Raw genomic sequence first — 14,823 nt, 5'->3', positions numbered from 1 at the left:
ACAAAACCAGATGTCGAAATCGTTGTGAAGCAAATATGTATCTAGAAACGCATGCAAAATTCACGAATGCTTCACAGTTAGCAAACCAGGGTGCACTTAGTTATAAGCGGGCGATTTTGAATACGCCTATTAAGACGTAAATGCACCTTAAAAAGTTTTATAATATCAACCGATATAGGATGTTAATCAGTGTCACTAAATAATCCATTGTTTCTTGGCTAATCACTTATGGTTTTACCGATAGCTAAACCCCACGCGTGGAAAATCCAGTTTAATTTTGCATTTAATATTAATACCCCTAGCTTGACGCGCACAACAGTGGTCAGTGAGAAGCGAAAGTAACATCAACATTTGTGCGGTCATTCAAACTACACAAACAAAACTGGACAAAAAGCAGACGACGCATCGGCAACTGCGGTAACAACAGCACAAGCAACTTCCATCATATTGGCTGTACTCCAGCTCTGAGATAGAACTCAATATCAAATCAAATAGGTCCTTAAACAGCACGCCCTAGTACGCTAGTGTTGGAATTGGCGGAAACCTTGCCTCGTTTTTTTCAGTTCCATGTTAATCAAATTTGTTGCCTATGGCAACAGCTTGCCGAGATACTCGATAGCTTCTCACCCCACCACTGTATATACGAAGGCACGACGATGCATGGAAATAAACATGACAGGAACGTTCAGGTAGCATAGACGGGTGTTCTGATAGACTTGTTTACTCTTGAGCCTGAACTCTATGCAAGTCTGCAGTCATCTGCCTTTAAGCCTACCTGATTTTAGATAGCACCAGGATAAAGGGAACAAGCTCTCCTCAGCGAACCTTTAATCGAGCTCCCTTAAGCCCGCAAGAAAATAGGTCCATTTTGCCCTCTGTTGCGGCGGTGCTGGGTACCGGATTTGTGATAGGTGTCATACGCCGAGTCACGGTACCTGGCGAAAAGCATTTAAAAACCTTTGGTTGCACTCAGCCGAGGTCACGTGATGCCGAGCACTAAATGCGAGAAGCGCGGATGGAAGGCCAACAGTGGTATCAGTACAATCGGATGAATGTAATAGGCGGGACATAGCTGTCTAAAACAGTCTCTAGGGCCAATAGAATCTATTAGTTATCGCCAGTTGCCACCCCCAACTCACTATCATTATCATGCAGACCGAACGTTCGAAACCTTACCTGATCGTAGATAATAGAGCAATAGGAACAAGCGCTAACAGCTTCAAGATAGGTCAGCATATCCGATTCGCTCTAATCGGTCAAATTCGTCTGCGTCGGCGTGTATCGGTTGAAATGTTCCGTGACAACTCGTAAATAAATACGAAAGAGTGCAGTCCAATGTCCATGCAATATTTAGGCGGCAGGATACGAATAAAACGTTCCTACAATAATGGCTTCTCGACATTCACCCGGTGACTCTCTTGGTGAGTACCTTCAGTATCTTAATTTTTAGGATAGGTCTGTCGCACCTGTCTCTAAAAATTCGTTTTTCGCCGCTTTGTAACGACATACTGGGTCGTTCTTCGAACATGGATATCTATCATACTACAACTTGCAGTCAGCAAACTAGACTCTGTTTCCGTTGCAGGCACACACCGCAAGTAAATGTGACCCTCTTGTGCATGAACAACCATCGCCGGGTTAAACATGTCTAAGCTGTCTGGACTCTAGTCGTTCCTGATGTCTATGTATAGACAATTCGGGTCGTAGGTTTATAAGTAGGATAGAGTAAGACGCACAGCATAGATTACCAGTCGTAGTGAAGTAGTTTGGGAGGATAGGCACACAAATAGAGGGGTCATACAATGCGAATCTCTATGGAACGTCTCCACAAAAAGTTTCGATTCTCTTCCCTGTGTCACATCAATTGAAGAAGAGAGGCATGTCGTACATCCGGCATAATCCCGCAAGACGGATTGCTAGCACGTACTGGTCGAGTCGCTATGCCTTCACATTGTGTTAAGAAAGTGACGTGCCTAAGTGGTGGTCGTTATCGATCGTTATAATCGAGTGTTGGAATTGCCTCTGCAAATCACTGTACATAAACTGAGGTAAGTAAAGGGAAATTGTATAAAGATTTGAGTCCATATTTACCATCTCGTTGCTAACCCAGCTGCAGCAACTTTTACTGTTGCTACTACTGCTCAGGATGATTATATAGTAATATGGGGCCACCACAGAAACTATCCCACGGTAGAAGAACCTAAGCCACATCGACGGGGCCTCTCACATGGCATAGTGATCATCGAGTAAACCGATTTGTTCCTTTCATTTATCCTGTTTTAATCATCGCCTCTGCATAACGTCGTTACGGCATCGTATCAGGATGCGGGTTGGGTAACAAATAGCCACAGACGTTTACGCACATATACGTAGAAACGAATCGCAATACGCTGAGCGTACTGTCGAGTGATACAAAGGATCCGCTCACTGTGGGCACAGGCAGCCTGATTTCGACAGGCTACATTATTTGTTGATAAAGAAAACTAAAGCATTCTTGCTTGCCACAATAACGCTGATAATGACGGACATGAGAACCGTGTATTTGTATTGCTTCACTGTGAACCGTAGTACCCCTTTCGATATTAAGAACGTCTCATTATACACTACATTGACGAACAGGTGACCGTCCCACTAAGTTTATCCGATCCTATTGCGCAGATACCTATATGCAAATAACTTCCATGATTTCTATTATCATCTAATAATAATCGCATGAAGACATTTTCTACGATTTACATGTGCGCTGCCATAGAACATCCTGAAATATTTTTTTGCAACTGGCAAAAACAGGCCTCGTGATACCTGTTCTCAGGCTTATTGGGCTCTCGGATGCAATCTGTACACAGATAGCCGCACGCTGTAGGCGACCATATTCGAGGTATAACGCTATGGACCGTTTTATTATATTCTGTGTCACACATGTCGATCGGGAGGAATATCTACGCGGCGTCAGAAACGCATTTCGCTTTCTTTCGGAAAATAGGCGCTTACGCTCAAAGCAGTGTTGCTTGTCACTGAGCGTAGTTATCAAATAGTCTTCGCCTGTCCTCGTTTGTCAAGGTTGTCTAAAAATAAGCTTGCAAAATGTCTAAATAAATTTTACAACCATCGTTTTTTTACATGGTACTAGAGGCTCCACTAGAACTACACACATGGCATGATCAGATCTGGTCACCTAAGAAATACAATAGCAATAATAATATAATGCTGTGACTAATGACAAATGATCAGTCGACACTCCACATGATCAGGAAAGGTATCTTAGTCAAAATTACCAAAGGCCGAATTCTCTATACGACAACATGGTCGAGCCATGTTTCAAACATCTATGCACTGTGCATTTCGTTGTACAGGTAACATAGGCTTTCGTTCGTTTCAGGACACACGCATATGCTACGGTAAATATAGTCCAGTTGTCCGCCAATAATTAATTAAGTTGTACTTACTTGGCTTGGCAAACGGACCGAACACTTCTCATAAAAATACATGTCATATAAAAAGCCACGTAAGCATTTACACCCACACAATTATTACACAATTTGTGTGAATGAAAAAAAGTTAATTTTCTTGCATATGCACTCAATTCGTAATTAAACCAGTCTTAAAAATACATTGGTAGCAAATACGCTCGCCGTGTTATTACCACATTATCAACCATATATATTATACCTCATTCTTTTAACTAATACAGTGTGGAGCTTTTTTGACGAAAAGGCATCAACTAAGCAAAATTGGCCCGCCAATTTTTATATATCTATGCATCATGGCGATAGATGATGCGGAATCAAGGCGATCTTAAACAACTTCCAGCTGAAGATGAAACTTTTCCGGTTACCGTGAATAACGTCTACGCGGGTAACCATATAGCTCATCCATCTAATCGTAGCTATGACTATCGACTTTTGTCGTATCCAGCACAACAAACGAGAGAAAATCTAACAAAGTACGGGTTTGTCATTAACTACTGCGTCTGACGTTTATACGCAAAATTCAGTCCGTTTAAACCGGCCGTCCTTCCTCAATATGGCTTCTATTTTATGGATACTGCCAGCACGATTAATTAACTTGATTATTATGGCAGTTACATAGATCCGTGCAAGCAGCTCTATTGACCTAACATAAGCATCGTATATCAAGAGTAAAATGATGGTTCACTACTTGGAGCGACGTGACAGTAAAACGAAAAAAAAATATAATGCATAAACCTTTTCGAAAGTGTAGAACTACCTGTTAAATGGCAGCTGCTTTTGCCATGGTGTAGTATTGGCTGTATATTATTTTGAATGAATTGAATCAATGATACGCCGTTTCAACTTCAACTTTTATATTTCATTCAAGACTTCCGACAGCATACCAACCTGTTGAATCCATCGCTTTATATTGCTCCAGATCGTCATAAGTTCACGCAGCTATTCATCTCTCAGTTTGCATCGATCTGCATTTCCTACTCAGGGCTGTGGTCTTGTAAGGTACCGTTTTGTCTAATATTATAGGCGTGTAAATCTTTATATTTACCTTATGCGTCACAGATAGATTTGCACCTTCATTTATAAGCTCGCCTACGAGTAGTATCGATTTTTTTTATTTATATTAGACTGACTTTTACTCATTCTCTATTGTTCTTTTGCCTCGTCAGATGTAAGCTTCCTTTTGTCTCTGTCCCCTTAAACTGAATTGATCGTGTTTCCAGACACAGTTATCTCAGAGATGATCCGAATTTGCGCACTCACTACCGTCAGAGTCCAGTCAACAAGCTACGGACAAAGGGACATTTTTTCGTCTAGGCCATCGAAATCTGGGCATTTTTATGCCTTTCACACAGCAACTCGAAAACGTTTACATTAGAGTCGTTTTTTTTAGTAGAAACGGGTCTAAAATATACGAAGAAAACATCGAAACTTAATGCTGTCTTACGCAAGAAATCAAATGCAGTCTTTTTAAAACACACTTGCGCTGTCGAATTCATCAAACTATCTATATAAAAACAAAAAAAAAAAAAGAAACGTTTTGTCAGTAGTTCGAGTGAAGTAGATTTTGTAAGGCATGACATATACTTGTGAAGTGGGATTTTGTGAAGAAGATATCAAAAGCCATACTAGTTCCAAGATGCACATCAGTCCTATCGTCTGGTTTGATTCAGTGTTAGCTACAGAAGATCAGTGCTGTGCACTATCAAATTTAAAATTATGCTGCCTATGTTTCGTATTTGATTTAATAATAATGCAATAAAATGGAATTAAATGTTCCGCTACGAGGACACTGCAGCAATCCCCATCACGCTAACTCTTGATACTGGTTTGCAGTAGTTCACACTATTGCCACCGTATTTTATTCACGGCTATCGGCAAGGAAGTATCAAAGTTCCGTTTATGAGAAATGACTGTAAGCTTATAGTTGATAATGAACGCTGACCAGGAGAAGATCAATCAAACTACCACATCAGTATCCAACGGGGTTGACACATATGTCATGTAGTATTTGATTTATTTCGTTTTTAATCTATTGGCTCTCTCGTTCAGCAGCTAAGCTCAGATACCCACAAATGACACGTTGGGATTGAGTCTCGCAATCGGTCGGTATCTTCGTTTTATGCAAAAGTTGTTTTCGACTGGGATGTTACACACGACTATCATAACCGTATGGCAGCGTACATAAGCAGTAACAAGCGTCGGAAGTGGATATCCGCTGTGAGAAACGCTTTTGTTAGTTACGCGATGTCGGCTTGACCACTTTGTTTCCGTGTGAGAAAAAATTATCTAGTTATCCGAAATAGCATACTGCTTAACTACATAACTTGTATGAATAATCCGAATAGTCCGAGAAAGCGTCAAATAGAACAGACTGTTTCCTTAACTACATGTTTGTTTGTCTGAAGTGAAATCAGGTATAGGATAACCCTGGAAATTGTAGCGCTCCACAAGCGTAACTGACGTAACATGTAAATGGACCTAGAAAAAAGGAAAATAAAAATTCATACAGTCGATCTTTGGGAAAGTAATATTCAGAGATGCTTCCAGTATAACAATTCCCACTTTAAATTATTATAGATCATCCTGCTCTGCTAGCAGCACTTTTTTCGCTTATGCAATCCTCTCGTGATTTTCCATTAGTAGTAAAGTCGCGTAGGATTAACGCAGTTTTAATTGTTGTTAGATGTTTGTTGTTAGATTGTTTTTGTCCTCAGAGATGAACGGCTGCTTCCAGCTTACGAATACGCTTACACATTAAACATTTTGTACGGTGACATCTTCATGACCGAATTTACGATTCTACGAAGATTCTCATATTATCAATATTGCCCTGACAAGAAGTGCACTTAGGCTTGAACATATAGGCACCGATTTACACGACTTTGTAGGAAGTTCAGTTTGAATGAGTAGCAATAGCACCTTGATAATCGCTATCATCGTATCGTGTTAACGTTCCCACAGTTATTAGAGATATATATATACATATACACATGTCTATCAGCGCCCTCTAGACGAACATTAGGCGCACTTTAATGTTAGGGAGGCAGGGCGGATCAAAAAGCGTTTCTGGTCGGCGCCATCCGCGTCACCTAATCTCGATCGATTAAGTGTTTTACAACCGACATTTGCTACTGTTGCCCGCACTAGCTTCTACTATAAACAGACATGAAAAGGATTACATAACCCTGCTAATATCTTGCGATGGATCTATATGGACAAGGAGCCTCGATACGGAAAAGTCCTTTCTTAGGAATCAAAATAGACCCGAACATAATAACGACCAGCAAAGAAATCAAATTTATGAACGGTACTTGGTGCAATCGAGGTCACGACAAGTACAGTGGTTACTAATAGTAAGTAATATAAGAGTACAACTTGGAACATTCTCTTGACTGCCGCTTAATTTGATGGTACTAGGTATCAGCATAGCTTTTGATATATGCGATATCAAAAGTGAGTGAGAGCGAAAACCTAACTCAATATAACTCTTAGTCCCGCCTTTAACAGCTGTTGGTGATAAAAATCATTCGAAATCTTCTTCTTACTAAATGAAGGTTTAACAAAAAAAAAACTGATCGAGCTTATTCGTTATTCTTGCATTCAAGGAAGAGGCTTTTAAATTTCGCTTTTGCGTACGGCTAGTGAGAACCTCCTGATAAATATAGGTAAAAAATCTTAAATATTTTAATGTTATGTTTCTGTTTATTCATAGGATCGGTAATCTGTCCACTCATTGAACGCGCCGGCATTAGCTTTTTCCTAAACATGAATAAACGGGCGAACTGTATTAACAGCTTGTGTAGGTTTTACCCAGAAGTTCAAACAGGGGAAAAGTTAGTAAGATACGCTTTCACCAAAGTAAACGAAGAGCGTGTGGAAGTAGGAAAATGTTGAACTACCAGGGCTACTTTCACGCACACCTTTATCTCAGATAAACAAGGTTTTTAGCAATGATCGCATAACAATACTGGAGGACGTTCTATATATGTACTCTATACATATATCGAGCACATATATTTGTTTAGCCGCTGCTAATCACGAAGAGGCGGTCTGCATTATAGCCCCATCTATGATTGCGTAGAACTCTACCCCTAGCAACTGACTGGAATGATTATGGCACAGTCAAATAAAAAGCGCAGACAAAAAATAAATTACCAATACGGTAATTTTTTTAGATCAAAATTTAACCTGATAAGTTATCTAAGCGTACTAACTATTTATAGGTTTACTGGGCAGCGAAGCGTGAGCTTCCTATGTTTCCCTTATGTTTTAAACAGGCGGTCTGAAAAGATTTTTGAGGGGCTTATCATATCTGCAGTTATTTATAGCAAAACTTCAATGAACTAAGGAAAAACGAAACGTAATAAAAATCCTTCAAAACAATTATGGCATAAAAACGGTTTCTTTTCCTATACACACTATAATAATTCGAGAAATGTAATATTACGTTTATTATATCAAAGCAATAACTGCGTTTTACAAGTGTAGTCGTGTTTTTCTGTTTCGATCACTGATTAAATCGAATGGATTTTCCCCGCGCTGTAGACCCGAGTTGATTCTGAGGATACTGGTACCTACAGGTCAGGCTTAAGGCTCATGGAATCGATAATCGTGTTATCTCAACGGATCTGTTTTTCGTAATAGACGATTTATTAAGTAATCAGAGCAGACGTTATGCAGTATAGGCGTTTTGCGAATTTTCTATTTTAATTTCAGTGACTGTTAGCTAACTAATTTAGCCGGGTACTTGTTTGCCATTTGTAGTGAAGAAATATCAACAAAACAGCAACATTTTAGCCCTCTCCTGCACCATCTTTTTTTAGAGAAGACTACAGATGTTGATGACCACTTACAACTTTTCCTTATAGCCCTCATATTATTAACCCTGTCTCTATATTTTTACTGGAGAGTACACCAGTAGGTTAACAATTGTACCGAATCATAAACAAAGCTCGCGTCACTAACTTCACCTGTTGAATACCTTAGACATGCTTAGCCGTCAACGGAGTTTGCCACGTAGTTAGGCACAAAGCGACGGGGGCAAAAACGTGAAATAAACTGAACGTTGCCATAAAGTATCGCTTTCTTATTGGGGCGTTTGCATGTTCAGGTAATGGTAGAGAGCACGTCATGGACGGTACAAACGTAGGAAAGAATGCCGCTACTCCACCGGACACAATACTCCTGCAAATTCATGTAATATATATACGCAAGTATACAGACGCGCTCACAAACCCACAGACTTTCAACATTGGTAGGCGGAAAATATCTTTTGAGTTCACCTCCGTCCTGCGGCGACATTTTCGGCCTTCAAAGGTTTCACTTATCGATTGCAGAAACAAGTAATTATCAGCACTTTTCTCGATCTAGCTATACTCTACCCGCCGTAACCATGGGCGAGTGCACACTGCTGAGTAAACAAGTAAGCAAGTACACAACCTAATCACTAGTTGAACAATTCACTAAATTTTCAGGCTCAATGCAAGGAGGCGCTACCAACTGCCTATACACAGTACTACCCAAAGAAAAGGACTCAATACGCTACGCTGATGTAGAGTGCGTAACTCTTGCTGTTACCATCGCCTTCTATGGCTGGAGGCAGCGTATTTACCCCACTTTCCTTTACTTACTTGAGCGGCTCCTTTCTGTTGCTACCCTTACCCCGTAGCATTTGAGTCACTCTCTCAAAAATCCGGTACACGGTATTGTATATTACCGAGAAAGCAGTCGTCGTTGTCATCAAATTTCTTAAAGCCTATCTCAGTCGCCGCTAGAGAGTTCGTCAATGCGGCAGTGTTTAACGTCTCATATACAAAACGACGATTATGACAATGATGGTGGTGATATTAATCTCGATGCTGCTAATAGATCATACAGACATCCGTGTCAGTGTGGCAGCAAACACCCGAGCGCCATACTGTGCCAGCGTCGCCTATTTCGAGCAGACTTTGTCTAGTACCCCTAAACTCAAATGGTGAACATTTCCACTTCTTTTATTTCTTTCCTCGTCATGAAGCTAAGTCAAACAAGTTCCCTTTCACATCGTGCCATAATGGGTAAGGGCTGGCCTAAGAAGGGGAAATAGATGAACCGAACAACCAAGAAGACACCGACCGACCGTTTTAGCCAACAACTGAAATCCACAGCGTTCATTGTCGTTGTCGTCACCGGGACAGAATTACCCATCGGCGTCAACGTAAGTATATGAAGCTCCAGTAGCATACACAGATACACACGCAGTTACACCTACTTACGCATAGACGCAAGATGACCAGATAGCTAAACCTACTACAAGACAAAACAACGACGCTCAGGAGGTCTGAGGACGTTTGTTTCCTTACACAGGAGAGGGAAAGAGCAGAAAACGGAGAGAGACTCGATTTACCCGTTCACCTGCGACCAGCTGCCTCATCAAACATGGCTGGCTGCAGGCGATCGATGCAACGTCTACTTAGCCATCTATTGCATGAGTTACTGGATCTTGAGATGTCTAGTGGGCGTGCACACGATATTAAATTTAAATAAGTAGTTCTTTTTCTGGGGTCTGTTGGTCTACTTCTATTTCCTTCTAACTGACACCCTGTCTGTATCATAAATATATGAAAAACCAAACCAATAATAACTACACGTTTTCAATGACGTCTACTCACATATAGAGAAGAATGAATTAGATCTAAGCTATCCATACCGATCTGATTTACTCGTCGTTCTAGAACGAACTTAAGAGTCTCTTCAAAAAACACGATTTACATATCAGCCCCACGTATCAATCACCAATTTTCGATTGTGGCACCGGGTAAAAACTAACCAATAAATTCAACACGCGTAACTTTACTATTGCTCCAAGTCAGATTACAGTTGAACTGGCCGGTTTACGCACCAAGCTTTTCTTCGCAACTGGTCTACCCATTTTTCTCTTTTTCTATTGCATTGGCGAGGGTAATGTCAGTACTGGGTGGGGTGCAATGGAGTAGTCGGGAATAAAAGAAAAGGGCGGGGTCAGGTAGATGCCTGCCCGTCTACCTATGCTCTACTTATGTGCCACGCTACGCTACGCTATACTACTCTATATGTTCACACGACATTTTTTTTTTACCAACACCAACTGCATTCCGTGTACAACTACCCCACGTACAGATTAATTTCACTTATTAATGCTTGTGTTATGCGATCGCTCGTTATAACAAAAGACGTTACTGATTTCACTTTTAAACGACATAATTTTTTACCATGACGGAAACAAAACCTTGGCCCTCAAATGAACGTTACGTTCTTCACGGTCTGCAGCTGCACCGCCGCTGTTTGAAGCCATACACAACGTGGTCCGTTTGTCAGACAACCTCCGGTAACTTCACGGAGGCAAACCGAGGATAGCAGAACGGGACTGATGACTACGGCCAGCTGATGTGCCGTACCAATTTAACATTGTTGACCCCGCTTCAGGTTCGCTTCGTGTATATGCATTAACCCCCATACAAGAGGACGTTTTCATGGAATGATAGCCGATAAATCATTGTCGCCCTAAGCACTATGCTCTTTCACGTCTAATCCCGACCGAATCACCCATGGTACTCCGCTCCTGGACTACCGCTCCGATAATGGTCCATCCAATCCAGCCCGACGAAAATTCGACAATCACTAGGCGCGAGCACGATAGGAAGCAGAAGACAGTGAATCTTCAGGTAGCCCAAACGACCGGTAACAGCTTCAGCCGCTTTAAAGCGTACGTACCAACACAATGTGGTTAGGTAATTCGAGATAGGCCTCTCACTTCAGGCTTCCTCGTTCTGTTGTTATGTAGAAAGGACAGCATAGCGAATTGTATTGCTTTAGACTAATGTCACAGTCTCTATCATGGGCTGAGACAGCCACAATAGGACACGCTGTTTGTCGTCTGGGTGCGGTTCATGCTGAGTGGAAAGACCGCTCACATGGCCACCGTGCTTACGCGAACATGCCGGATCATCGCTCAACGTTCGCGTACACTCCCCCCCCCCCCCCCATCACACACAACATAGTTGCATCAAAAGATAAAAAAAACCTTGCGTGCACGAGAAATTATACAGCCACACGATGAACTTTTGCTAGTGCTAATAGCGGTAACACTGTTAGTGATACTCGTACTGGCAACATATCGAATACAGTATTATTGGCACGTGAATCATCTACTCACCCAAGGAACTAGCTGATGCGATTGCACCGCCTCATGTCACCACGGCCCTATTTTGTCACTACTTACCGCCTTTTTATGACAGCCGCTACAGTGTCGCAATCCACTGAACGCCAACAAAATATCAGAAATCACTGGCCGTAGTTAGCCTGGCAGTATACGATTTTCACTCTGAGCAGCTCCGACAACATCGCACTGCAACAGCGCATTGATAAGGAACACTACAGCATCGTTGCAGGTACCGTACCGTCGTAACTGGACGCTGCCACTGTCAGTTTAACACGGCGAACAACCGTGTCTGTCCAGACATAGATACACACACACACAAAAACCCTCTACCGCCCCGTCGACGTTCATCCTCACCCCGTAAAGAAGATGAGTTGGATTTTAGGTCGAGGACGTGTCGCCGATTACCGTGAACAAACCTTAGCTCGTAACGGACACACATCGCGGCTTTGAATGAAACCTTCTGGCGAGCGGGGGAGCGAAAAAAACATTTGTATCACGATTCAAATGCCTATCGCGGCCTATTATGAACACTCTAATATCAGGTATGAGACGGGGATTTCATGATACATAGAGAAGTAGTAAACGTAGATAGATATATTGAAGATAAATCACAAACGAATGCACGATGGGCTGGCGTTTACCCTTCAGACACAGTACAAACTTCTGGCGGGCGATCGTTAATTGACCTCATTGCAGAGCTTTGCACAGTAATAAACGGTTCGTGAATGTATTTCTACGATGTAAGTTAACAAGCACTGCTAACTTGTTTTTTTACAAGATTTTACAGATTACGCATTGTTGTAGTCTTTATGTGTAAAAAGTGCTTAGAGGATAATGGTAATTTGATTTTATGTTACGGAGATTGTGGTCTGACGAGCGAGACTTTTTTCAAAGACGACTAAATTGTAACACAAAAAGTAGCTGCTAGCGTTGTGTGCTAACATTAATTGTCTAACAGTTCGTTGAGTATAGGAATATGCATTAAATGCTACAAATTACAGACTTCGTAAGCACGTGCAGCTAGTTATAATTTATGGAGGCACGCCAATATTAAGCACTATAAACCTCTTCGACCATAGTATACCATATTATTCTGGTGGCGGTCTAGCTGAACAGGTTTCCTACTGCAAAAGGCTCTTTAGATCTAGTATCGTTTTATCGGAAATCTGGGCAGTATTCCTCATCAATCCGTTAATAATTACAGTATTATACAAGCAGTTATAAATTACATAGTAGCATCGGGTGACAATTGTTAGACTCAGATTGGGTACCTTCGTGCCGCAGATGTAACTCAGGCGTCTGAGATATCAAGTTTGAAATAGGAGAACTACCTGGAAAACAAGGTATCTAAGCAAAAAGAGGTCACAAAATATTCCCGAAATAATAATTACCCTATTAAAAGCTTGATTTATAATTTTATATTTCTGTGATTATTATCTAAGATAAGCAGCTAACAATTTACTGTCGGCTGACTCTTTAATTTAATATTAATTACAAAGAACTGCATTGTTACATAATTTATCCTAAATAGCAATAAACTGTTTCTTTCATATTAGTAATAATAAAAATAATAATTAATTTTATATGATAGTATAATAATAATAATAGGAAATCGAAATAAAATACGAATTATATTATTTTTCAGTTATTGGAGGCGGGTGTATAATACCGTTCAATAAAAAGACACCGGGTAACCAATAAGCTAAAGATTGTTATGTTGCTATTATAAATTGGACTTATTTTTGCATATGTAAATTCCTCAATTGTTGATTTATACTTGGAACTAGAGATCTTATCCCTGAGCGGTTTCATTCAATGCAATTTTTTTTGTTAAACGTAAATGTTTTCTAAAGTAAAATGCTTTCTAGTTATTGAAAAAAAAAAAAACAGTTTTTATTAATATTATTATTGTAAAAACTGTTTGTTTTCAACGATTCAAAGTGGACGGACTGTGTCCATCAAAAATTGTTGTCACTTCTAACGGGTGAGAACCAAAGTTAAACAACTTTGAGGTCTGTGCGTTGTCGGGAATCCCTATTTTGTTTTTTTTTTCTAAATTCAAACTGGCTTGCAAGCACTTGCTAATTTTTGAGAGTGTTTTATTTCATATAAACTCACAAGGTAGACTAACGTGGGACAAATGGATTATCAAACGAAACAGACAATTCAATATTGAAGCTACAAGACTTGTGATTTTGGTTAGAATGGCTAATATTTTACAATTATTAATCTTATCCAGATCAACAGTTGTAATTAATTTATTATAAGGTTTTATGAAGCTTTACGGATAGAAAGAATCCTTGGGAAGCAAAAACACTGATACATTTTGTAAGCTGCAATTTGTCCACTTAGCGGAACAAACATATCCGCTTAACTTTCTCCGCTAACTATCTCCTGCAGTGATTAAAGCAATTGGACAAAGATATTTTGATGCTTCTACAGACTATATTGTAATCAACATAAAATATTTTGTATAAATACTACTATAAATAATCGTTTTCAGACGTGGCTTTGAGACTTATATAACTGTAATAGAGAAACGAACCGTCGATTTCATTTTATTAATGTATTTCCTGATAAATATATAACAATTACATGCGTGAATTCGCACATTTTTTCAGTTTTCGCCCGGTGTTGCCGTTAACTATTATTTCAGACGCATGCTTCCCAAGATGCAGCGAGGTGTGACTACGTTCGATTTAAATAATACGTATATATGCAAATAGACCACCAAATTTCATGAATAAAAAATAAATAAGGCAGAATAATAACATATTTGCCCACAAACGACAAACAAATTTGGTAACTTAGGTCAAAAAATCGGGGGTGGCATACTTCGTTTCGTGCTGGGAAAAGCCGGTCGTTTAAAGCAATCCTTAAGAGCGTTACCAAATCTAAGACTAAAAACACTTATTTAGATACGGAAATCCGGTGATCCAAATGACATTGTATTTATTTTCTACCATATTTATCAGCATTTATCCACCAACGTTACGTGAACTTGCCGTATATATAGCAATATAACAAGCGTCATCTATTAGCACGAATATCTCTATCGATTCACACTATGGAATCGCTGAAGTCTACAATTATGTATTATACACCAAAACTTTCTCGTCCAGAATGCGCTTTGGCCAATACCTTGTTTTTTTATAAGAATTAACGGTTAAGCAA

At 40.1% G+C, this 14,823-nt stretch overlaps 2 protein-coding genes across 9 annotated transcripts in view; one reads left to right on the top strand and one right to left on the bottom strand.

The window, feature by feature from the left end:
- Positions 1-11,886, bottom strand: part of LOC111269967 (protein spinster homolog 3) — a 38,205-nt gene extending 26,319 nt beyond the window's left edge. For 2 of the 6 annotated variants that reach the window (XR_002686031.2, XR_002686032.2), the window contains exon 1: positions 11,710-11,886. Coding sequence is in view for 3 of the 6 variants with exons in the window: in XM_086972311.1 (XP_086828437.1) it covers positions 8,753-8,771 (19 nt within the window). In the remaining 3 variants the exon portion in view is untranslated. Of the gene's footprint in view, positions 1-8,752; positions 9,014-11,709 lie in introns of those variants that run through there. The other 4 variants (XR_002686026.2, XM_086972311.1, XM_086972312.1 and 1 more) reach the window with 4 other exon arrangements.
- The window catches only part of LOC111269964 (uncharacterized), a 53,008-nt gene continuing 47,369 nt past the window's right edge, over positions 9,185-14,823 (top strand). The window contains exons 1-2 of one of the 3 annotated variants that reach the window (XM_022849922.2): positions 9,185-9,666; positions 10,758-11,193. The gene's annotated coding sequence lies outside the window, so the exon portion shown is untranslated. Of the gene's footprint in view, positions 9,667-10,757; positions 11,194-12,101; positions 12,192-14,823 lie in introns of those variants that run through there. The other 2 variants (XM_022849926.2, XM_022849921.2) reach the window with 2 other exon arrangements.

Source organism: Varroa jacobsoni, unplaced genomic scaffold (genome assembly GCF_002532875.2).
Source record: "Varroa jacobsoni isolate VJ856 unplaced genomic scaffold, vjacob_1.0 scaffold_1428, whole genome shotgun sequence".
Classification (NCBI taxonomy): Eukaryota; Metazoa; Arthropoda; class Arachnida; order Mesostigmata; family Varroidae; genus Varroa; species Varroa jacobsoni.
Note: the sequence above shows the minus strand (reverse complement) of the source record. Positions and strands in the feature narration are given on the sequence as shown.